Below are 26,745 nucleotides of genomic sequence, written 5' to 3' on the forward strand. Positions count from 1 at the left end.
ATCATATTTTCTGATTTTAATCCCATGACAGAAAAAATTCCTGTCTTTCTCTGTTCTTCTCAATTTTTTAATTCCTCTGGAGAGAAATAGACTGAGACAATACAACTTCTAAGTTATGGAAGTGTTTATATAAATCATTGTAGTAATTTTTCAGGAAATAATTTGTTTGTTCAAAAAGATAATAGGTTTTAGATTGCAGCTTACTTCTTTGCAGCTGTCCACCAGCTATGCCAGCTTTCTTTAACTTCTTGAGTATTATTTTTTCTTCTTTTTATTTTTTTTACTGGATGTATTCTGAAGAATGTATGTTTTTCCTGGAATATATGCAAGAATCAAATGCAGTTATAGGTGTACTATATTTAATTTTTTTTCTTTTTTTTTTTTTTAACAGAAGGAAGGAGAAAAAAATCACAAAGTCCGACTAGCAGTTGGAAATGGAGTAAGAAATGATGTATGGAGGGATTTTTTAGACAGATTTGGTGCTGTTAAGATCTGTGAGTTCTATGGCGCTACTGAAGGAAACATTTGTTTCATGAACCACACAGGAAAAATTGGATCTGTTGGACGCACCAATTTCTTCTATAAGGTGACTATTTATTTACATTCATCTTAATAGTAGTGCTGAAATTTTTTTTCTTAGTTTGAGTACAGTCATAGGCCCAAGACAAATTGTCTAATTTGGTTATTGCAAGTTAATTGACCTTCTGTAAAATCCTGGCACCCAACCCAGTTGTACTCTCAGCAGTAACATTGACATTTTTCATAGAGTTCACAGGAGTCAAAAAGGTTTTAGCTTTCTTATGACAGTTTTGAGTAAACTGACAGTTGCCAAGTATAGTTTCAGGTCTCTACTACATCAGAGGACAAAAGAAAAGTTGGATTTATTTTAATACCCAAGAACTCATCATTGCTGAAGTAAGGCTACAAATATCTATTCTGATTTACTGTTCTACAGATTATAGTTAGAGATGGGTTTATATGCTATATTTATATTACATATTGCTATATAAATGCTTGGCATAAATGGGAATTAATAATAACAATTATATACAGTCACATATAGACAGATACAAAATTTAATATATATTTCATACCTAGGTGCAAATAAACATAATTAACTCAAACTACATCTAGCCTGTATCAGTATTTAGAAATGCCAAAGATAACACAATATACATGTAATCACTGTTGAGTTATTGTGACAAAGAATACCTGGTGAGATTATTCATTTTAAAATGCTGTACAAATTTATCTACAGTCTACTGTAGGTGTTGCTGCATTCTAGGTTACTGAAACTAGAGAAAAACCTGTTCTGTATTTCATCAGCTTTGAAAATATGGCAGTCGTATCTTGGGGAAGAGGATTACATGTTATTTATATCACACACTATGACTTTCCTCCACCTTTCTGAGTAAATGAAGAATTTATTTCTGATTGAAATTCACAGATAGACTTTTTCTTTTTGATCCTGTAAGGACAAGCTTTTAAATTATTTGAAAATCCTGTACAAAATAACACGTCCCAAGCTTTAGCTAATAATATGAAAGATGTCCTGCATTTTTGCAAGGAGACTACGTATTTATAATTGTTGTTGTTTATGCCAGTTTTTACTCTTCTTGAAATAAATAGTGCATTATGCATTGCCTATAATGTTAAATTGTGTGATAACTGTCTCTATACAACTCCTGTTGACTTAAATGACATTTGTGCTCCTTAGGATACTGATAGCAAAATGTCCCAACAAAACTTTCTAGGGAATGATGTAAAACCGTTGTTCAGATATACAACAGAGGTCTCTTCTGTTGCCATGTAAATAGGTTTCTAGGCAGCATATGTTCTAGGGTCCTCAGCTTCAATACTCTTATCACCACAGTACAATCACTACACAGACTGCTCTACACATTGGGGCCAGAGGAATTCTTCACTCCTTGTACAGGAAGACAGACTGCAGCACAAGAGCTAGTGTGTTACTCAGAAACCACTAGGAGCACAGGAATCTAAGCAGATGACTCCACTGATGCTCTGTCCTACTTCTGATGCTCTGTAGCAGGCAGTGACCATCTGATGCTGTTGGATATCTCCAGAAGGGTCCAGAACTTTTACAGGAAATCAGAGATCTGGAATTTAGGGAAAGTAGGTGAACAAGGAAGCTTACAGCTGATGTTAATTTTTGTTTCAGTCTTTTCTGGGCCAGATGCTTTATAATCTTACAAGATTTTGTATGTGTTCCAAACTTGAGTATACTTGTCTTCAGTTATTGCAGAACTTTGGGCCGAATTTTCTCATAAGTCATTAACCTCTTGGAAATACCATGTAAAGTCTCCAGCAGATAAAGATTCAACTTGAAACTACCTGCATGTTTATTTAATCATCTGTATTTTTAATCAAGTAGTGTAGGGATTTTGCATGCAGCGCTAAATACATATTTTAATGCTCTGGAAAAGTTCATTTTTACTTATTTCAGGCATTTGTTCTGGGGACTTTTTAATACATTTTGTGGTTTGCAGGTTACTAAACAATGCCTTCTGAAGTGTAGCTGTTTTTTGTTTTACTTCAGTCTAAATGACATCCACTAGACAACTAGTGATATGTAAAGGAGAGCAGCATTATTTCTGATTTGTTGACTTGTGAAAGATCTGAGATTGGAAAGAAAATCTGTCTCCTACTGTAAAGCAGACAATGGCACAAACAAGGCCCAGCCACGGCCCAGCCACCCAACTCCTAATGTTTGTTATTTGTTATTTCTTCAAAGACAGGCTACAACAGCTTTTGAAACATTCTCTTGACGCGCAGGACAACATGACATACCCTTTAATGTGCTTTCAAGGGATTTTCTAAACGCCTATTTCTTAAACCGTGAATAGAAAGAAAGAGACCTGAGAAAGTGGGGAAAAGAGGTTTGTGTGTTCATATATGTGATACGTTAAAGGGGAAGGAAGAAACTTGCTCTCTTCATACAGCACAATTGCACAGATGGCAGCAAAGTAAATGCAGTACAAAGCCCTGTAGATATAGGTATTGAGAGTATAGAGGGAAAAATAGCAGAAAATTTTCAAGTATAACATTTTTAGTAGGGGGGAAGGGGGAGAGAGAAAAAAAAGTGTAGGACTGCGTTCTTTTGTAGGTAGTGGCAATGGCAGTTTGTAAAGGTGAAATATAGATAAAAATTACAGCTTTAAGAGACAAACTGAGGTCTCAGAATGAGCAAAGTAACTTTTCTGTCAGTAACTGCTAATGACAGAGGATAAATGCTAAAAATACTAAATATTAGTAATAATTAAATATTAAATACTAAATATTAAGGTTCTACAGAACACATTTAATTTAATAAAAATTCTGAAAGACATAAGGTAATAGGAAGAAGCAGATGAATGTTACAGCAGTTGGCAGAAGTCACTGTATTTAAGACATTAACTAAAAGCCGTGCACTTGTTTGCACTTGTTTCATTTCACACTGTGTTCTTTATATGAGGGATTGGTTCACGTGCTTGAAAGCCTCCATGTAGAATATGAATAAATCTTGCAATAAAGATGTTTACATAGGGTCAATGAACAGAAAAGTAGAAGCCTCTGAATAGCTTTTCAGCTGGTAGAAATTAAAATGGTTTACAAAAAATGCAGTGTCCAGATTAACACTGATTAACACAGCAGTATAATAAATTACGCTTTAATCTTTACATCTGACATACCTATATCTCTAGCTAATGTTAATAATCAATTATGTTATATATGACATACATTATGTATTTATTTATATAAATGTGATATGGGAAAAATCTTGAACACCCTCAATTTTGTCTATCAAATATATATATATATAAATCTCTTATACTGAAATAAATTCTGAGTGGTGGCAGACAACAAGGGAGCTTGGGATTAATGAGATCCAAGAAAGCTTATAAGAAGGGCTAAAAATAACCCATGGCATGTTTACCTGGAATGCATTACGTTAAAAAAAAAAAATAAAAAAAAAAATCCAAATTTTATCTGTAAATGTAATTTTTTATTATTTTAAGCAAAGATACTCAAACTATCACAGGAATTCAAATCTCTTATGCAAAAATGTCTTGATAAAAATCACTTTTGAGCCAAGAAACATTTAGATCTTATAATAAATCTTAAATAATTTCAATAGATGAAACGGCTTCCATGCAGCCATTCAGAATTCATACTATGTACTTCATGCAGTCATAGAACATGCAGAAGGCAATATTTTTAGTTTTAAAATAAACAAAGTTCATTTTAAGCAAATTTTAAAATCCCAGAAAAGTAGGCTCAAAGAAACAATACTGATGTATACATCCAAGTAATGGAAGCAATGGAAGCTCCCAAGTTCATTGACCAGTGAAAATTAATGTTTCTTCTCCTTTGACTAATTTTGAGCTAAAATAATCTGAAGTACTACAAGTGTTTTCTAAGTTATTGTATTCTTACATGTCATTATTCAGTTAATATCAAACACAGCTTAAAATATTTGTTTCTTGGTTTTGTTTACTTTGGCTAAAAAAGTTGTGTGGAGGACCTTTGCATCTGCTCTTTACAGCATGAATAAGGCATTTCAAGTATATTTTTAAAACTGTCTCTAAGATGTGATGACACTATGCTCCAAGTTTTTATTTTCTGACACTTCAGTTTTTAAAGATGCTTGAAACTAAATCTAGTATATATAATGCTTTGTTTTATAAACTGATAATCTTGAAGAAAATTCAAAATATTTAATCTCTAAAACTAGTAATAAAAAGCTTGTGATCTCTATTTTCTGATAAATGTTCTCCGAGCATTCACTGAAAGTTAAAATTTTAGGCATGTCACAACTGCTTTCAAATATTTAAACTCACGTATTTCCAATCAATTCAATAAAAAAAAAAAAAAAATTTTTTAAAAAAAGTGAGGGAAGCTACTAGATAACATCTAGGCAGCAATGTAGTAGACAATGTTGCACATTAATGCACTTTTATTTTCTGCTCGCTAGATGATACTCTTTCTTTGCTACGTTTGTGTGGTGCTTCAGAGAATATGATGTAGATTAAATTGATGAATGTTGCATGCAGCACTCTATGAAAATAATATGCTAATGATTCAACAGCTCAGGTCCTCATCCCATTAAAATTTAAATAAGGTGGTGAACCAAATGTTAGTTTGTGCCCAGTCTAAATACTTCACTCTGGAGCTTTAATTTTCTAGTATTTAATATGAAAAGCAAGCATCTTAGAATTGCAGAACGATTTAGCTTGGAAAAGACTTCTGTGCAGACACAGCTGTTTGCACAGACTCTGTATAGTTTCATTATGCATGAAACTATATTTTCTTTTAATTATGTATTTTCATCATTATTATTTCAAAACCCTAATTGGAATACATCTCATTAATAGTCTAAAGTTGTAGGCAAAAAAATGATGTATATATCAATGTATAGTTATGTATATTGATAGTCTCAACAGTTTTTAGATGCTCTCAGATACTGAATTACAATTTCTGAGGGTTCATAGCAACTTAACATAACTGTCCAAACTTTCAGAGCTCACAAATTGTATCTTGTCAAAATAGTTCTCTGTATGATGCATTATTTTAAGCCATTCTAATGGGACACAAAACCAGAATAACACTGAATTTTATACCATTTCATTCTTATTATTTTTATTACTCATTGTATTTGGTCATGTGAAACCTATTAAAGTAATAAATATCAATGTAAAAAGAAAGAAAGTGAAAAAGAGTGGCATTTAAATGTAGACAGCCAAAACCAAACCAAAACAAACAAAAATACGCCCACTCTCCCACTCAGTTTCTCAAAAATAATCAATTATTTTCTAATTGAGGCAATAATTTTGCCTCTCAAATCCTTGACTTCGGTAAATGGTTTAATTTTAGGTTAATAAAAAATAATTAAAATAGTGTCCCATTCTTGAATCATTACTTTATTTTGCAGGCTATGACCTTTCTCATTTGATCAACTGTTAAAAATATCTTTTAGTTTCATACTTAGGGTAGAAGAAAAACACAGTGCTGAACACTGAAAGGATGTAATGAATCAGTTTTGTCCATATGAGATTGAAATTGTGGGGTTCCTATTGCTCTTTATTCAAATTTCTTTGAGAAAAAAATTATTTGATATATGTACAACACTTCAAATTAGGATAAAGATGCAACTCTTCATCCAAGTTAGTGGCAGAAAAGGAAACAGGTTTATGTTTTAACATCCTGGCCTTTACTTCTGTCACTTTCACATAACCCTCCTTAAGTTATATTGCATTTCTTTATTGTGAAGAGTGCAAGGGTACATTGCTGTTTTATAAAATTGTTCCCCTATTGCCAAGAATTCTCAGGAGAAGATAATTACCTTGGTTTCATTAGCTGTTAAAGATTCCTGATACATTTCTTTTTGAGAAGGCAACATGGAATCCCAAGCTGGACAAATTGTCTCTTTTGAATAACAAAGAGACAAGTTGGACCACCACAAACACTGTTGTCCAAATAGCATAAGGCAGTGTCACTTAGAGGCCCAGTTTGGATTCATATCACAGCAGAAAAAATTAGCAAAACAATAGCCAAGTGCTGTATATTGAAGGTAAAAAAAAAAAAAAAAAAAAAAAAAAAAAAAGTATTGCAGTTGCTATTTTTGATAAGAGTATCTTGTCCTCTGCTTTGGTTTGCTTGGAGCCATGGGAGTATGTACCCTTCTGCTGGTGCTCACTTCCCACCACCATACTGTAGCTTTCTCACCAGCCTGAGAAAGCAAGAGGGAAGAACTGAGGCTAGTTAAGCAACAATAAAGCCCAACAGGAAGCAGATTTTCCTTTGTGAGGCTTTTACCTTGCCAGCTGTTTTCAGTGCCAGAAGACCCCGAGAACATGTTGTACCAGCCACCACCATTAAATGTCTCTAGAGATAGTGCTTCTATTACAGAATCACACAGGATCACAGAATCATTAGATTGGAAGAGACTTTCAAGATCATTGAGCCCAACCCAGCCCTGACACCTCAATTAAACCATGGAACCAAGTGCTACATCCAGGGATGGTGACTCCACCACCTCCCTGGGCAGACCATTCCAGCACTTTATCACTCTTTCCATGAAAAACTTTTTCCTAATATCCAACCTGTATTTCCCCTGGCTCATCTTAAGACTGTGTCCGCTTGATCTGTCAGTTGCTGCCTGGAGAAAGAGACCAAACCTAGGCGTCTACAGCCACCTTTCAGGAAGCTGTAGAAAGTGATAAGGTCACCTCTGAGTCTCCTTTTCTCCACGCTAAACAACCCCAGCTCCCTCAGCTGTTCCTCAGAGGGTTGGGTTCCAAGCCCCTCACCAGCCTTGTTGCCCTCCTCTGGATGCGCTCAGGTGTCTCAACGTCCTTCCTAAACTGAGGGGCCCATATTATGCTCATCTACATTGCTCTTTCGCTGATGATGTGGATCCTATAAATTACTTGTAAGAAAATGAACAAAAAGACAGTTCTGTGTCGTCATTTATAAAACTGTTCTGACGTTGCTTACCTCCAGGAAATGGCATAAATTTACATAAAGTATTTTCAGTTTTAAATGAAACTGCATTCTCCTTTCAGATGAGCAAGACTGGAGCGCAGGTTTCCTTATGTATGATTGCTGCCACCAGATGTCACTGTGTAGATGAGTAACTGATTACTTCTTCCCTTTTTTAGCTTTTTTTCCCATTTGATTTAATCAAGTATGATTTCCAAAGAGATGAACCAATTAGAAATAAACATGGTTGGTGTGAAAAAGTTAAGAAAGGTAAGTATTTATTTTAATAGGATATTGCAGCCTATTGAATTTGAAAAAAAATACCTCAGAGAGTTGTTTTAAGAAGCCTTGCTATTATGTTACTGTAGTTTACTAAATTAACTATTACTCTTTACTCTGAATAAAAGCAATATTATTTTTTCATCTCAGACAAAACAGCATTAAACATACCAGTGCTGATATCAGAAGCACACAGGAGATCCTTGGTTATATTCCCAGAAGAGTAGTGTTCAAAAGTGATGCTATGGTATTATCTTTGAATTTATACATAGTGACATCTGTGTTTTTTAAAGGAGGTTAACATAAGGAAATGGTTGTCTAAGAGATCTACAGGAAGGACTGGTGGATTAGAGCAAATGCTTTTTGATGAGGGATTAAGCGTTTCTGACTAAGTGATGTGATTCAGCTTAATAATTAAAAAAAAAAATCCAAAAAACCAATAAAAACAAAAATCACTTGATTATTATTGTCCTAAAAATATTTATCAAAAATCATGATTACACAATTTTTCAAAGTGTTATCAGATACTGGAGCATACATTGAACTGTGGGAAAGTAACAGCTGAAACTGAAGCAAGAAAATCTCATATTAAAGGTCAGGCTGACGGCTTTAATAGGAAGCTGAAACAGATTTTCCAAATGAGTTATGAGATTCTCTAATAGTTGATAATCAAACATGGGCACTTTGAAGAAAATATGTCCCAAAAGCTGAAATTTTATAGGAATTTATCTCTAGGGATGCAAGACTGACCTGTGAAGGGACCACATGCTCTAATCAGATGCTTGGTCTAATTTTTTCTCAACTACACCACTCAGTCTAATGAAAAGTATTATCTCTGTCTATAATCTTTGTCTTACCCATGTCTTATTTCTTCAGAGCATTATGGCTGCAGTGATACTACTAGTGAACTAAATACTTTTAATTTAAACACTACCAGTTTATGGGGGGGGGGGGGGGGGGAAGGCACAGCTTTTTTTTAAGGAGGCAATCTTAAATTAAAAATTTTGCCTACTTTTGGAAGCATTTTGATATATTTTCATATTTGTAATTCTTGTCTCTGCTACAAAGAAATGGAACTCTTAAGCAATATTGTTCAGAACTTGCTCCCAGAAAGGTTATTTCATACAAATATTCCATATTCTGCAAGCAAACACAGTGGTACCTACCATGGTACCCTACATGCATAAGAGGATAATATTTTCCCCTAATCTCCCTACATTTTGAGGGAAAAAAGTGGTATTAAACTTTTATATTTTACACCAAAAAGTAAATTGATGATGCTATATCACTCTAATGAATATTAAGAAGTTACAGTATCACAGAATATTCTGAGTTGGAAGGGACCCACAAGGATGAAGTCAAACTCCTTAAGTGAATGGTCTCCACAGGGATTAAACCCAAAAACTTGGTGTTATTAACACCAGGCTCCAACCAAATCAGGTAATTTCAGTGTGCTCGGAACTTCTGAAAAGAGACTAAATAGGGACATAGTGCCTGGGCTGAGCACCTACTTTTTATTGACACTAGTTTTTCATTAGGAAGCTGATAAATCTGTCACTCATGGAAATTCAGTAACATGTGGGGAGTCAATTCAATATTAACTTGAATCGTGCACTTTCAGAGGGTAATAAATTACTAGTAAGCTTACAATAGATAGATGATCATTCTGGGAAAAAAACTGGTGGGTCACCAGGAAGAGATACAAGTGACTCTGAATTTGTGTTGACAATGTTGTAAGTAATATTAATGTCAGGTACAGAAATGTCCAGTGATGTTTTAGGTTTATATTCTTTCAACTTCTCTCAACTTCTCTCTATAGGCGAGGCTGGTCTTCTGATTTCCAAAGTCAATGCAAAAAACCCCTTCTTTGGTTATGCTGGCAATAAAAGACACACAGAAAAGAAATTACTCTGTGAAGTATTTAAGAAGGGAGATCTTTATTTTAATACTGGAGACCTAATGGTTCAAGACCATGACAATTTTCTGTATTTTTGGGACAGGATTGGCGATACCTTCAGGTACAGCTATTGTTTCTTTTTATAGTTGTTCATTAAAGATATATAGACTAGAATAATGTGGTTATATTTGTTTTCAGCTGGAATTTTTGAAATTATTGCGGCTGTGATGTAGTTTATAATTATTCTGAAGTAGATGATACAGGCTTGATTTTGTTACAAGTGTTCCATGTGTAATAATCCTGTGGAATTGACAGGTATTCCCGCTCTTTGAACATGCGTTGCAATAAACATAGAACTAGCGACCGATTTGCTAGGAGCAAGGGAGTCTGATACTGATGTGGAAAAAAATGTATCAAATATCAGAGATTAGTCATATTTGATACATTTATATACACGTAAAAAACATAGCAACTGTCCAACTTCAATGAACCATACAGTGTTGCTGTTTAATTGCAACATTGTGTTCTGGTGATCAACTTCCAATGTGACAAGTGTGAAAGAATGCGAAGAGGTAGCGTTAGCCTGAAATGGATGGAGTTTCTACTAAAGCTTTTTAAAAGGGCAGATGTTACAGGATAAAATTATTTTTTCACACATTTTAGATGGAAAGGGGAGAACGTTGCCACTACAGAAGTTTCTGATGTCATTGTGATGTTGGACTTTATACAAGAAGCAAATGTGTATGGTGTGTCTGTGCCAGGTAAAAGCTTGAAAAGCATTTTGCTTCTCCACGTTCATTGTTAGCCCTCATAACTCTATTTTGTGTTTTAAATCATGTTTGATTGTGTCATCTGTTTAATACTCAGCTAAAATGTAGATGCAGATAATGAAAATACCACTCAATTGTGAATGAGCTAGTGAATCATGCTTTTTTTTTTTCTGTATGCAATGATGAGTATTTTTGAAAATCTACTGTGCACGCATTTGTGGTAGCTACATAACCTAAATTAAAATATAAAGATTTAGTAAATCTGTGTAAAATCCAGGCAGGTGTCAAAATAAAATGTCAACAAGCTAATTCTAAAGTAACTCTAAAGGAAAATATGTGAAGACATTTTTCTGTCTTATTTCACTTAGCCTCATAAAATAACTGTAAACAGTAAAGTTACCAAAACTAAGGTGAAAATGAAAAAGAATACAAAGAGAAAAAAATTTTAAGGAAGAATATACATTAATTTCTTTTTAATAGGGTTTTTGTTACTTTTCATGAGATCATATGGACTTGATTCTCATTCATTTTTATTATTTTTTAAAATATATGCTTGCTCTCGGTGGGATAAAAATAAGTTTCTCTATGAGATTATTCTGTGCTGTCCTTTGCATTGGTGGCTAAAACAATGTTGATAACTTAACAGTGCTTGGCTACTGACCAGAGCTTGCCCCGTATCAAGGCTTTCTCCATGCATGACAATGCTGAGGACAGCAAGAGCTTGGGAGCAGATGTAGATGGTATAGTGGTCTGAAACTGACCAAAGCAATATTCAGTATCCTATGGTAGCCATGCTTTGTTATTAAAGCTAGAGGAAAGGAAGCAGATGAGAGGTTTGTGATTGTGCTACTTGTCTCCTCCCAAAAAGTGCTGCATGCTCTGAGTGAGGTCCTGCCCACAGGAAGTAGCTGGACATCTACCAGATGATGGGAAATATTGAATGATGTCCTGGTTTTGCTTTGCTTGTATGTGTATCTTTTGCCTTCCCTATGAATCTGCCATTACCTTACCACTTGAGCCTTGCTTTCCTTCACTTTTCATCCCATGGCAGAAGGGATTGAGCACAAAGCTGGGTGGATGTTTGGTTGTTGGCAAGGATAAACCCACCACAAAAAGACAAAGGAGATTAAAAGGAGGACAAGTGTCACTTGCCTGTATTTTAAAGCCATGAAACAAGAAACATCATAGAAGACTGTCTGAAAATCAGATTCAAAAGTATGAGAGATGCTAGTTTCCTATACAACACTTACCTGTTTACGTACTCATTTTATGTTACTGTCTTGATAATTGCACTTAACAAAAAACAAATCAAATTCCTTAGAGTTTTTATAGCATGAGTAAAAAATTAAACTGAAACAAAGGTTGGCAGAACATCTCCGCTGTTACTACTAGCTGATGGTTAAAATGTTTAGTTACTTTTGATAGCTGAAGTTCATTGCTATTTTGTTCATTACCTATTTTGCTCTTTCCCAAAGATCCACAGTGCTCTTCTTTTTCAGACAAACAGTAAGAACTGCTCTCTCTGTTAATTCAGATCCACAGATTTGAGAAAAGATACTGCCAAGAGAAAGAGACTAAACCAGAAATGAAGACATAATTGGCTATTCCAGGAAATAGGCTCTTCACTCTTGTTTTCAAGAGAGGAATGTTGATGGTTATCCATATTTATCAATTATATCAAGCATAGGACTCCATTTAGTCTTACCCACCACACTCATTTATGGCATTATTGCTCAATTGACCACTTGAGTGATCTCCAAGTACATGTAATACCACATGAAATATGAATGAGATCTTGCCGTTTTACTGAAACTCAGAATATATGATTGTTGATTTGTTAATCCACTACAGTATATTTTGTAAGGTTTATCATTACAATGTCAACTTTATCCATGCTACAAAATTCTTATCTCACTTCCTTTCATGCAGATCATGAAGGAAAAGCAGGGATGGCTTCTCTTACTTTAAAGCACAATGCATCATTAGACTTGGAGCAAATGTATAAACAAGTAGTGACCTTCCTACCAAGTTATGCTTGTCCCCTTTTCTTAAGAGTCCAGGTAAGCTGCATTATTATACTATGTATACAAACATCTACATAATTTAAATACAAGATAGCTAAGGGAATAACAAAAAGTGCTCATATCACTAGATTAGTTTTAGACCTGGTCCTATTTGCTGTTTTCATTAATGGAATCCTGGAAAAGGGATTACACAAAAAGTCAATGTATTTGCAGATTATGTTTAAATGAGAGAAATTGTACAAATGAGCAAGGATGGAGATCATACAAAAGGATTTGGGGAGATTAGAAACGTAAGCATGGTGAAAGAAAAAGATCAGATTTAAAACCATGAACTATTATATCTGGAGAAAAGAATCTAAAATCCATGTTATTCAGTGAAATGAGAGAGAAATAGAGCTAAAGCAGAAGACAGTGGCTGTGCACAAAAAAAGAAGAATGTTATTTTCTGTGTAACAATGACAAATAATAAAGCATTTGAAAAGATACTAGGTAAATTGAAAAGGTGAATGAATAATGTGTGCTATTCTTGTCACCACACTAATCACCAAGTCATCCTTATTTGTGCACTGCTTTATTCTAGTACCTGTCCAGTTTGGAGGGTGTGTGTGGGGGGGTGGTGTGGAAATAATCCCTCCAGTAGTGTGTAGAAATGTAAAAATAATACAGTGGACTACATAGAGCTAGGAAAAAATATGAGTATCAAAAGCACACAATATTGATAATCATGATAAATGAAGTCTGATGAGCACTTTAATTTCTGGTAAGAGTTTTGCAAACATGATAAAAACAAACAGAAAATGTTTCTGAAGATATTTGTGAAGGAGTCTTCTAAGTTTGAGGAGCAGATGAAAAAATATTCATTGTATAAAAAGAGAAGTTAAGTTATGGAAGTTGGTATCTTAGGTCACCCAGAGATTGAATACTGGTTCAGAATAAAGAGGGGAAACAACAACAAAAAAATCTGTGAAAGACCTTGAAAGTGAAATATATGTGTATGTACATATCAATCTATCTCATTAAGTCCACGAAGATATCTTCCAGCAGCATTCTGATCTGAGCAAACAAGATTAGACTTTAGAATGTTGCAGTAGTCAGTTTATGAAATTATGAGAACCTAGTCTAGATTAACTCCTGTACAGCTGTACAAAAAATCCTTTACACTGGACAGAAGGCATTTGAATCTTGGGTATTGCATGGATATCAAGTATCTGAAATTTAAATTAAAATTTAAGTGCCTTCATTACAAATACATTGTTGTTTATTCAGCTGTAATTGACCAAGAAAGAAGGTAGTAGGTGGAACTTCAAGGAAAAAAAATTAAAAACATATTACACTTGTTCTAACATATAATCATATTTTAGAAGATGTCAGAACATTTCTTCAACCAACCAGAGCAGGTAGATAAAATCTGTAGGTATGCCTAGAGTAGACAAAAGGGCTCTTTGACATTTTTGTTGAATGTAATAGTTATTTTTTTTATATTCAGGGATTGTTTGTATATATAAAAAATATAAAGGCAGAAGAGAAGATGATGGAGAGAGGTCATAAAGTTGGGCTGAGTAGAGGTAGTTAGAATAGAGAAGACAGTCTTATTACAGATGCCTTGCACCACTTTTCCAAGGGATATCAGAGCACTGGAGCAGTCCGAAAACAAAATGTATGGTCAAGATCCATTTTCCTATGGACCTGGCTTTGGAATATGAGTATGGTTGATTTAGTATGTGATTCTTTCAACCCCTTTTAGGAGGTGACAATAGTCATAGATAGAGTAAATTTCCTGAGTTTTATCATTAAAGGAGTTCTTGGTAATAACAAGTGTTCCTCTCAGAAGATTCATGTGTAGCTTCCTTTTATAGTGTGCACAGTGAAGAAGATCAATTGTCTTGGGCTTGCTGGGGTTACATACACCACATGTGACACTAAAGAGACACTGCAATAAAGAGGGATGCAGAGAGAAATAGGTTTTTGTCAGCCACGTGTCTGGTGTGGCTCGGTAGCAGCACACAAGCTCCAATTTTTCAGCGCAAATGAGAATATGAGAATAAACTGAATTACAACAAGTAAGACTTTGAAAAACAAATGTGAACATGAGCAAAAGAAAAGTAGCTTCTTTTTGAATAAGGTATCTTTCTCTCTACTGCAGGAAAAAATGGAAATGACGGGAACATTCAAACAACAAAAATTTCGACTTGTGGATGAAGGTTTTAATCCATCTACAATTACTGATCCTCTCTATTTTTTAGATAATTCTAAGAAAGCATATGTCTTGTTAACCAAAGAATTACATGAGATGATCTTATCTGGGAAAATGAAACTTTAATTAATTGACCATATAATAGGTTATTAAGAGAAAGTCTATACAAGCAATTGTATGAGAAAACAATGCAATTAATTACCAGTTTTCATGCATAGTTATCCAGAATAATGTGGTTTTTATATTTGATATTTACATTCACATATGTCTTATATCTTTATGAACTTGATCATTATTTTTCACTAATCACTTTTTACCTCTTCAGACAAATTTCTAAGCAAATAATCCGTAAAACACAACTGAAATCTATTTTATATTAACTTTGATTACTGATACTTTTTCTTAGTACTAAATGAACATAAATTATACATAGTATGACACATGGTAAAAAAAAGGATCAGCATATAAAGATATTGTGTCGTAAGAGGAATATGTGGCAGTAACATTTTTTTTCCCCTGTAGTTTACATACTTCTGAATATGTATTGTAAGCAGGAAAGGCTTGACACTGGCTGGAGGAAAAAAACTTTTCTGCAGAGGACTTTTCTGATGAAATATAACATAAAAGAAACTGAAACTGAAGAAAGCCTTCCAAACAAACCCAAATAATAACATCACAGCTGAGATTTTTTTCTGTCATAATCTGTGCTCTTTCATTTGTTAAACTGGCTATTTGGAGAGAAAGCAAACTTTCTTGAAATGTGTAGCAGCAGATCAACAACAGGCAGAGAAAATCAGCACGCTTTATGGGGAAAATAATTTATATAGCATAAAAAGAATTATTGCAGCACTTTATGTCATGCGTATTGAGTAACAAATAGCTTCCATACTCTTAGTAACAACTGCTAGAGATCATTATTTTAGGAGTATAGAATACAGCTAAATTTATAAAACACAAGATTTTATGTTCTAATAATTGCCTTTTCTAGGTTTTAAAATAAAGTATAAGATTATTTAAATCAAATACCATTCTGTCTCAGTTTGATTTAAGTCTCATTGCACAAAGTCTGTTTTCCTGCCTCTTTTGATTCTTGATTTGCACAGTGCCCTCTTCAAATGCAGCATGATGCCGACTTTGATCAGCCAGAGGCAGTATCAGAGAATATGGAAAGGGTGGCTCTCTCCAACACTGGGCATCATAAGTCTATCTTCCATAATAACAGTGGTAGGAAACTAGGTTTCCATGAATGTAGGATGTAACACACTTTAAAAATAATATTCTTGTGTCTTTCTATCTTTTTCATCTAACAAGACATTACAACCTGTGTCAATTTTTGAATCTTTGATTATTGCTTTAACTGATTTTCTTTAAAAACCCAAACCAAGGGTGAAGTGAAAAATATGTAAAGATCATAACTTACTTTTATTTTTGAACACAATATTCCTTACGAGGCTGCCAGTATAAACAAGGAAGTTTACAATTTTGCAATTTACAAACCAGCGAGAGCTAACAAACACTAACACCAACATCATGCCTTATGATAGATGTTGATATAAAGTACATAATGGGGAATGAAGAGAACAGTTACATAACAATGGAAGGGTGTCAATGATCTAGCATTTCCTGAGCAGTCACACTTTTCTGTTTCTTTAGGCAGGGCCCCAATGGTTGTAGCTGAAAGGGGGGATATCTGCCACTCACTGAGACAGATGGAAGTGCCATTACCTAGTCAAGAACTGCAAATTTAAGAATGAGGTATTTATTATAAAATGAAACCCAACTTTGCATATTCGGCTGAAATTTTGAGGAAAGGATTGGTTGTTGAAATTAGAACTACTTTTTGACATAGGTATATGCTGAATTACTTACAAAAGGACCCCTTTTGTTACAACTGTAAAAAATTATCTCCTTTCTGTGGAAAATAATTATTTTCAGGTGTTTTTTTTTTTTTTTTTAATATGGCACCCTGATATCCACAGTATCAATCTTGTAGTAGAATGTAGTAGAATATCTATCTTGTAGTAGAATACTAAAGAATTTAGTGAGATCAATTGCTTAGCTTTAGTAACGTATTTAACACTTCTAAAAGTTATTTAGCTTTATAATACTTGATCCTATATACAACTAATGAAAAGGTTCTACCGCTTAAATGCAACAAGTGCAAGATATGAGAGAGGAAAAAAAGACACACACAAAAAAGAGAAGAAAACATGTCTTCCTTATTAAAAAAAAAAAAAAAAAAAAAAAATGTTCATGAGTGTCAGCATTTGGTCTGTTCTTTTGTAAAATATCTGAGATTAAGCAAATTATTTCTGGGAACAGTGGCTGGGTCAGAGAAAACACCAGAGGAAGAACAATGTCTGCGTGCCATATTTCATGCTCTGTCAAGATCAGCCAACTGGTGTTTCCAAGCTCTTGGGTACATTTTTAGCAGCAATGTGACTCTTCTAATACAGCTGCCTTGGGAGCCTACAAGCATTTGTTTCCCATCTGTGAGTACTAGTGAACAACAGAGTTCCAGCTTCTCCCATGTTTTCTGTAGCGTAACCAAGACAGCCTGTGCAATCTGCCTGTTTTCAAAGGCAAGTTCTGTTCCATGCACTACCCCAAGAAATAGGATGTCCATGACATCAAGAGAATAATACACAGACTCTGTATTCCCAAAGGGGAAAACAGTCTATTACTCTCAATCCAGTAGTTTTCCTTCTTTTAGCCAGTAGGTTGGGTGTCAGCAGATGCACTGAAGCATGTCCCAGCAGAATGTCACATTCCTCTTGGATACCTAAGTTCTCAAAGAAGCCCTGCAGTTAGGCTGAATATTGATGGTGCTCTTGTCAGACACCACAATGGGTTCAGAATGAGAAAATACTGGTACTAACCTGGTCATTTCCTGCCTTTATACAGATCTACATTTGGACTGGCTGAGGAATGAGGGTTTGAGTGTTGCTGCAAAATGATGTCTCAATATTGTCTGGGAAAATTAATTTCATGTAATAGGTGGTAAAGAAGCAGATGAGAGGTAGCTGGGGTGTGGATGGCGAGTTGCACTACTAACCTCACATATTAAAAATAGAAGGGAGATAAAGATCTAAATAAATTAAGGAAATTATTTTTGAGATTTAATGTATATGTTTTTTTCCTCTACATTTAAGGAAGGTTGATGAAAGAAATGTTTATTAGTAAAAAAGATGTTGGAGTTACTATTTAGGCATGAAATTCTGGAAGGGTAAACACATAACCACTCCCCTGTCTTGGTGAATCTGGTACAGTTACTTGTGGCTTGTCTCTCTCTCAGAGCTCCGGCTCCGTTTTTGCTCCAGCTAGCTCGAGAGACAAACCACAGTTGGAAGGATTTTTCCTCAGGGCCCTAAAACCCCAGGAGTGGCCAGGAACCTTTCTCTTTGGAGAGAGAGTAAATCCCTGTAGATGGCAAAGGAAGGTCTGTACTTGATCCGGGGGGAAATCAGGGCTTTATTCGGTCTTTCGTCTGTGGTCCGGCCCCAGCTTGGGCCAGGAGCCCTTTCCCTGTCCCCAAGCCAAGAGACTTTGCCACGTGTTCCTTTGGCTTATATCTAGGGAAGGGGCTAAAGGTGGGGACAAAGCCACTACCCAATCAGGGATAAAATGGGAGTGGAATAGAGTTGGATTACATTCCAGGAAGGGGACAATGTGGGAGATGGACAAGGACAAACCTCGGGATGATACATTTTCCAGAGGAACGGGGGGGTAGAGAAGAAACCATTAGAAAACCCAATATAAAAATGTAATACAATATAGAACCAAATAATACACAGCAACAGTTAGTACAAGTTCTAGTATTAATTTTCATAAAACTTTGTCAGGATCTCCAGAAAACAGTACAAAACCACAAACAGATCATGGCCTGAATTTTATTTTCCTCATCCAAAGCAGATATATAGAGCTTTTAAAGGGAATTCTCATACCTATAAGAGACACCATAAAGAACGTATTTCAATTGACATACAAATTTCCTGCAGATAACAAACAGAAAACACCTTCTACGGTTGACTTTGCACCTTTTTTTTTTTTTTTTTTTTTTTTTTTTTTTTTTTTTTTTTTTGCCTTCCCCTAGGGGGAAAAGAGGTAAAGGCCAGATGAGCACTTTTCCTGCATTTTTAATATCTAAAAATACTGGATGACTGTGGGAGAAAAGACAAAAAAGTCACTCTTCTTAAAAAAACTAAAAAAGTTCATTTTCAGTTGCCTGTCTCCAGATAACAATGTAACGAGTAATTTGATGCGCATTATCACAGCAGAGATAATGACACATATATGCATGTATGAAACTTTATTTAGTCAAGACTAATTTCAAGCAAATAATGTCTTTCTGTTTAATATCTGCTATCATAAAAATCAGATGCAAAGACAGCCAAAGAAAAGTTGCATGTGCATAGCAGCAATTTTAGAAATAATTTTAGTGTGATATGTATTATTAGCAGTATTGTCAATAACTGACAGCATAATGTGGCAATTAACTTGGCCATAAAGGCAACATCAGAAGATCATCTGATTGTGTCCTGATACGCAGGAGTCACATTATACCCTTAATTAGACAAATAGATTATCTGATTTATGCCATGATAATTTTAAATAAACTGGGTCATTAGCAGAGTGAAATGCAATTCCTATGCCACAAACAAGTCCACAAGTCTGGGAATCTTTTACCAAGGTAAACTTAATTGAGTTTCTCCAAAGCCTGCAATAAGCACAGCCCAAATCAAATGGTGAGGAAATAAATGCTTTTAGAATACAACAAAGTAGACCTTGTTGCTGTCTTGCAGGAGGAACACTGACCTATTCACATTTGGAACTGTTCCGGCACCATGAGGTTTGCATACTTCTGGTTATTCCATAGTCCTTCATGTCAAGTGGGAGCTTTTGCATTATGTCATCTGGACCACACACACATATTTAAAACTTTAAAAAAAGGGCACTTAAACTGGCAGAAAACTTCTTGTTAATGTGTCTCCTTTTCTTCATGTAACTGATACTGCTATGTTGACAAAAATAATGTTACTTACAAGTCAGTATGGACAGTGGTACCCATATAGAATGGTCCAAGTCTGGTAAGATGTTTTCTGTGGTGGTTCTGCATTTGGAACTCCACTAAATATCTCGGTTCATTTAAAAACCAACAAATCAACCAACCAGCCAAATAAAACCCCCAACCCCAAAATCCACATAATAGCAAATAAAGAGTATTCAATTATTTGAACTATAGCTTGCAAGAAGGAAGGCAATGCTTTGATGGGAATTCTAATATGAAAAGAGTCCTGCTCATTCAGTGTAAACTGTTAAGATGAACAGATTTGTCAATCTCTTACAGTGCTTATGCTATGGAAGGGCATATATTTGGTTTTAAAATTCTTCATAGAGGTGGAATTGATCCAAAACCACACAACTTATTTCAGTATATATTTTTTTGCTTGATAGAGTCCATTACTAATCTGTTTTTGCCAGGCTTTCATGCATCATTGTCAACTATATGTGGCCAACATATGTAGCAATGGGTGCACCTATGGAATGGTAGATGACAGGAAAATTAATTGACAGCTTTGGGAGTAATGACAACAAGAGTGTTATCTGTGATTCAAGAACAAACATGGTATAGTGATTGCCACAATTTCCAATAATTTTTCTATTTATTCTTCCATTCTTGTTTATTTTTTTTTCTCTTTGCTAATAACAAAACATACTTGCATTCCTAATTTTTTTAAATTGGTAATAGTTAGTGGGGAAGCCACTGAAACTAGTCATGTCACATTAGAATTCTGTTGAATCAACAATGTGTACTGACTTTCTCAGCACCATTTTATACTTTGTATGTGAAATGTTACTCAGGGGGATTTAAAATAACATTGGACTTGTTATGTTCTTGCTGTCTTTGAAAGCCTAGAAACTAAGTGTGCGAGATTTACCAGGCAGCAACCTTTGAAAATCTGGAAAATTACTTAAATTTTTCTCCAAACAGAGGCTATAATCATAGTAATTTTAAAATCTAGCCAACTATGAGATTATTAAACATTAACCTAGCTATCCAATAATTTCCAAACTTTTTTCCCAAAGTAATTTCTACTAAGCAGCTGACAGTACTTTTCTAAATAAATGTGTGTTCTACTAAATACTAATAATTTTCTCCACTTGGTGGGCTGCACTTTAATAGTAATACACTTGATTAACAGTATTCCTTTTATTTTATTTTATTTTATTTTATTTTATTTTATTTTATTTTATTTTATTTTATTTTATTTTATTTTATTTTATTTTATTTTATTTTATTTTATTTTTAATCCAGACATGCTTTTTTCACAGCTTTTGCAGTTTAGGCATAAATACCTGTGCTATAGCAGTCCTAGGTCATAAGAAAGTGTGAAGACAGAATAATTTGTGCCAGACTTTACTCCCCATGTATAAGGAATCAATTTTCTGGTATGGAAAAGCACAAAGATGGATCTCGGGGGATGCAAGCCTGAGCATTAGCTCACTCTAGCAGCTTCTTGTCCTGAAGGTATGTGGGAATAGAATGCTACCTCAGGTCTTGCTCCAGTTACATTTCAATGATAAGACTTCTCAGTAACTTAAGAAAATTCATAGGCAGAAAAATGGACATGAACATCAAAATTGTCTTCTGATATTCAACTATTTTTATCAAGGAAAACTATCAGCTATCAACTTTAGTGGGTGCATAAAGAGCTAATGATGTCATTCATTCAAATGTCAAAATTAAAATGTATTTATTTATTTGTCAGCTTCTAAAACCAGCATGTAGTTTGGCTTTCACTTCATTAACATTACAATGAAGTTCAATACTTCTAGAGTACAATTCTGTTGTGGTATTAAATCAATACCGTGTGTGTGGTTGAAAACGATATCTCTTAAATATCTCTGTCACCTGCATTTCATGGTCCAAACTTTGGAAAATTTTTCCTGAGTTTTTAAAAATAAAGGCTTTAAAGAAATCCCTAACTGGCAGTATGTCACTAGAGGACACGAAAAGAAGTGATACTCATGCTCCAGCTCCAAAGTAAAAGAAGGCATCTTTATTCAGATTACCTCATTTATATAGATTCTGGACAATGACCAGTGATTGGAGAACAAGGTTACCACTTCTCTATCCCACTGGCCAGGGTAGAATTCAATCAGTTGTCCCTCATCAGAGAGGAATGTGAAAACCAACTCTTGTTTATGTTACAAGCGTGAGAAGACTCCATTAGGAATGTAAACATTCACAGAAAGCTAATAGAATATGGCAACAGCAGTAAACACTGTATATCCCAAATGAGACACTGCAATTTAGGGACTTGGAATGGCTTAAATCAAGCAGATAGAGTGAGATACAGGGAGAAAATATTAGGTTTCAAACACCTTACAATCTTCTTCTGGTAGACTTGTAATTTTCCCTGGTTATGTAAATTTTCATAATAAAGTGGGATTAAGTCCTGAGAAATTAGGTTTGTTTGTTTGTTTGTTTGTTTGTTTGTTGGGGTTTTTTTAAGCGAGAAACAACAATAGCTATGTGTCATAGTTTTAATTTCAAACCAGGCAGAAACACTAATTAATGTAGTGGTTTCACGTTCACTAAATTTTGGTCTTGGTACTTACTCTTTTTGTGGGAGAGAGACTAGGAGAAAAACAAAGCAGGCTCAACCTTAAAATTACCAAATAGTTTATTAACATACACTAAAAGAATAGGAAAAAAAAAGTTGGGAAAAAACCCTAAAATGGAATGAAACTTCAAAAACACTCTTCCCTCTCCTTACAAACGGTTCACTTTCTTACAAAACAACATAAAGAGACAAAACTTGTAATTTTCAGTCAGTTTCACTATCTGACAATAGACTTTCATCAATTCATTAGGGGAAGAGTATCCTTTAGAGTCATGGATCCCACTGACAACTTAGAACAGTTCTCTTGTGGGTTTTAAAATTTCACAAAAACAACCGCCCGGAGAAACCTGCCTTTGTGACCCTCCCAGGAGCAGTTTCCCAAGCTGCTTATGGGTCATGGGTCTTAGACTTTTGCATACTGGGGTGTCACCTTTTAAAGATGAATAACTCTAAAGCAAAGGATTCTTCACCTCAAGGTACAGAGATATCTTCTCACTTCTTCACTGGCACAGGGGGCTTCTCATCTCTATCTCTGTTCAAGCGTCTTATAGGATTAGTAATATTTAGTCCATCACAAACACCTTTGCTTAAATCCACACACAAATCAAAACAATCATCTCCCCAAATGCATATTTTTCCCATGATTTAAAGGAATGACTTAAATATAGAGTTCATTTCCATGGCTCAAATAAGAATAGAACAACCAACTCTTCAACCCTCTGTCTTAATAGTCTTTTTACTCTTGCTACTGACTTCATTCTGTTGTTCTTTATGTTCACTCTGTCCTTTCTTTCTCTCTCAGAGAAGGGCCAAGCTCTGGAAGCTTCATGTTGCTAAGAAAGAGTTAAATCTGCTCAGAGTCTTTGTCTCTCTCTCTGTAGCTCCTGGTGTTAGATGTTCAAGGCCGAGCTGATGAGGGAGGAAAAACTCATGCAGAAACATCAGAGATTGGAGCGCTCAGGCAGCCCAGAGTCACAAAAAACCCAGGCAGGATCATAAATGCCTTCTCAGCCACCCCTTAATGTGAACTGTGGTGGCCTAGGCCCAAACGGTGCCCATAGCTCTTATCAGGGCCCAGCAGAGATCTCTCCCTGCTCCAGGGAAGTCCGAAGAAAGTAGCTGTTATAAAACAGCAACCTCTCCTTCCCCCCACTTCACCCGGGAGCCGATGGAATCCGGCCAGGCCTCAGGCCAGCTCCCATTCCCCAAAAGGGGGGAGCAGCAGGCCCAGCTCAATGTTACCTGTCTTTCTCTGGCCAAAGGAAGAAGGAAAAGGACCCACCTACAGGAAATCACAAGGTTTTATATGGTACTTCCCAAAGTCTCAGCTAGTAATTCTCAGTGGTTAAAACAGATGCCAGTATTCTAACTAACTCTCTGATAGGTCCCTGTCCTTTCTAAAGCAATTCCCAGGTCCTGACCTGGAGAATTATTCTACATTCTTTTATAACAAAAGAACCCAAACTGTACTAACCTATAACACTATGAAATTGTGGACTGTACTCCAGATTTGTGAGTAGATCTTAATTTCTATAATGGTCTAATTGAAAATCTTGCATACAAAGAGACTAAGAGACTATAATTTTGGAAAAGTTTGGATTAAAATTCCAAAGGTATGGCACATTTTGAAGCCCTAATACTCAGAGCTCTTACACTTGTAACCTTGTAACCTTCAACTTTTACCATATTTTTCATTGTTTAAAGCATACATATATATATATATATATACACACACACACACACACACACACACACACACATATATATGTATATGCACATATGTATAAGTCTGGAGAAGAACAGCCTCTAGGAAGATGTTATAGAAGCCTTCCAGCCACCTGAATGAGGCTACAAGAAAGTGTGGAGAGGGACCTTCTACAGGGACATGGAGTGATAGGACAGGTAAGAATGGGTCTAAACTGGAGGAACATAGACTTAAATTGGATATTAGGAAGAAATTTTTTACTGTGAGGGTGGTGAGGTACTGGAACAAGTTGCCCAGAGAAACTGGGGCTGTCCCATGCCTGGAAGTGTTTATGGCCAGACTGGATGGTGCTCTGAGCAACCTGGTCTAGTGGGAGCTCTCTCTGCCCATGGCAGGGGCTTGAAGGAGATGGTCTTTAAGGTTCCTTCCAATGCAAACCATTCTGTGATTCTGTGACACTAAACAAGAGAGATCTAAGTTCCTGCTTCATTTGCAGCTATCATGCTTCAGGAGCAGAGTTGCTCATTTCACAGCTGAGTAGCTGAAGGAAATAGAGTTGCTGCAGGCATTGTTTCAGTGCCTAGCTCAAGAGCTCAAATGCTGAGTGAAATTCACAGGACACCATGACAGAGCCTTAAAAAATGTGAGGGAAGGGTTATATGCCTGCCAGTAAGACCCACAGAAGTCAACTCAAAGAGCAAGAAATGCCTAAACTGACTAGTAGAAGATAGTGAGAAGATTGTCATGAAAAGTGTAGCCATATAAGTTCAGCTCAGTTTCTATCAAAGTATTTAATTAGAATATTACATTAAAGGGAGAAAGTTATTTCTTGATAGCATGTGAAAACCCTGCAATCAGTTTTATATTTCTGCAGTAACAAAGCCATATTCTGTCACAAGTTAAGGAGAACCTCTTTTGTAGTATAAAAAATATAACTCCATTTCCATTTTGCTAGTCATAAAAATCCAATTTTCATGAAGAGAAGCTTACATCTACCCAAATGCCTGTAATTTGCCTTTAACAAAGAGGTTTGGTTGGGAAATTCGCAGATCAAAACAATATGAAGTATGATCCACCATTGCCTCAGTCTGGTTTTGGTGGATATCTGCGACAATGAGTAGTCCCTATGCCACTTTTCAGGTATATTCTGAACCAGCTTGAGGTAGTAAATTTTCTCCAGTGGTACCGGTTATTTTTAAAGACAGTCCTCTTTTGCTATATTAAGAGTACGTTTCTTTAGAGAAATGTGGCATGCAGAAAGCAAATTTTTGTGAAATATGTTTGAGATCACTCACTTTGTCTAGCTAGCTCATAATATTAAACACTACCTAACTAAAATATTGATCTTATAGTCTGTATTTTTCTCAAAACTCTCTGTGTGATGTCCAGTACAAGTTCCTCCTAGACAACTTTTGACCTAGTTAAGATAATCTCTGCTTTGCTTTAGTACAAAAAAATTTATGTCAGAAAAGGACTTTCTAAAACAGTTTCCAGGACTGATTGAGGACAGTCAAGGAATTACCAATAGCTTTTTATTTACACAGCCAGTGGATGACTGTTGCAGTGTGCTCTCTGTTATTTATTTTCATATTATATTTGTTTTGTTTTTAAATTATTATTATAATGGTTTGTTCTGTACTCCCCTGTTCTCCTAAGACATGTTATGTTCCAAGGTTTGTCCCTGCCCCCCTTCCCTGTCAATCCTCCCATATTCCTCCCAGTCCCCTCCTATGGGCCCTGTCTGTCATTCAATTGTTCCTCCTGGCTTCTAGAGAGGTCGGGTAAGGACATTAAGAGATAGGGCAAGAGCCAAGGAGATTCCTCCCTTTATGTTCTCATTGGTTTCTTTGAATGTCCCTCCAACCCTGTTCCACTCCCACCTTGTCTGTCATTGGATGTTAGTTTGTCTCCTCCCTTAGTCCCTCCCCTGTATTTAAGCTTGGAGCTCATCGCCCTGGGCGCTCAGCTGGAGTGGTTCCCCTGAGGTTCGAATGTTCTATCTAGGACTGAATAAACATCTTGGACTTTGCCCTCCAGCTGAGTCAGACTCCTTCCTCTGCCATCAGCAAGGTCTCTCCCATGACAAGGAGAAAACCCCCTTAGCTGCTCCTCTGGTTCCCAGGATCCAGAGGAGTGTTCCCCCCTGATCACCGTCAGAGCTTGCTTGAGTGGAAGGAGCAGCTGCTCCAAGAAAGACACTACAACAGGCTTGGCGCACCAACATGGAGGCCCGTCAGGTTTGGCACTCACCGTGGAGGCCCTGTGGCACTGGACTCCATGGAGAGAGACTTCAGTTTTCCTTTGGACTTAGAAAATTCCGTTGCACTGCTGCATCAAGTCTCCTGACCGTCAAGCTTCTCCCAGCGTGAGCAGACCCCTTTCTGGTGGGTGGTGTTCCTGAGAGGTGGAGATGATAGCTCTTTTCACACCAGAAGTGTCACCTTCAGGCAGAGGACAGCGACTAGGAAGCTTTTTGTTACTATGCTGGATTTGGTGAGTATTCCCTACTAGGGAATCTCTGTAGAAAACCTTTCACAGGCTATAGGCCTTTGGGGTTAGTTTTTCTACCTTGGGGGAAGGTTTTAGCTTTCAGGGCTCCTTAGGAGCAACAGTTGGCTGTGCAGCCCCCAGGGGGCGGGGGGAGGTGGGGCAGGGGGGAAAAGGGTGTTCCCTCCCAGTTTAGACTCTGGTTGTAGTTTTTTGTTTTCTTTTCTCTTTTTTTTTTTTTTCCAGTTGCTGGCAGTTGGTGACACAGAATCTTAATATCTA

At 35.9% G+C, this 26,745-nt stretch overlaps 1 protein-coding gene across 1 annotated transcript in view; it reads left to right on the forward strand.

The window, feature by feature from the left end:
- Nucleotides 1-14,815, forward strand: part of SLC27A6 (solute carrier family 27 member 6) — a 38,101-nt gene extending 23,286 nt beyond the window's left edge. Inside the window, exons 5-10 of the mRNA XM_040090284.1 lie at nucleotides 392-586; nucleotides 7,659-7,749; nucleotides 9,578-9,776; nucleotides 10,319-10,416; nucleotides 12,355-12,485; nucleotides 14,593-14,815. Of these exons, the coding sequence (XP_039946218.1) occupies nucleotides 392-586; nucleotides 7,659-7,749; nucleotides 9,578-9,776; nucleotides 10,319-10,416; nucleotides 12,355-12,485; nucleotides 14,593-14,769 (891 nt within the window). The 3' untranslated portion in view covers nucleotides 14,770-14,815. The remainder of the gene's footprint in view (nucleotides 1-391; nucleotides 587-7,658; nucleotides 7,750-9,577; nucleotides 9,777-10,318; nucleotides 10,417-12,354; nucleotides 12,486-14,592) is intronic.
- Nucleotides 14,816-26,745: the final 11,930 nt, after the last annotated feature.

Source organism: Hirundo rustica, chromosome Z, assembly GCF_015227805.2.
Source record: "Hirundo rustica isolate bHirRus1 chromosome Z, bHirRus1.pri.v3, whole genome shotgun sequence".
Lineage (NCBI taxonomy): Eukaryota > Metazoa > Chordata > Aves > Passeriformes > Hirundinidae > Hirundo > Hirundo rustica.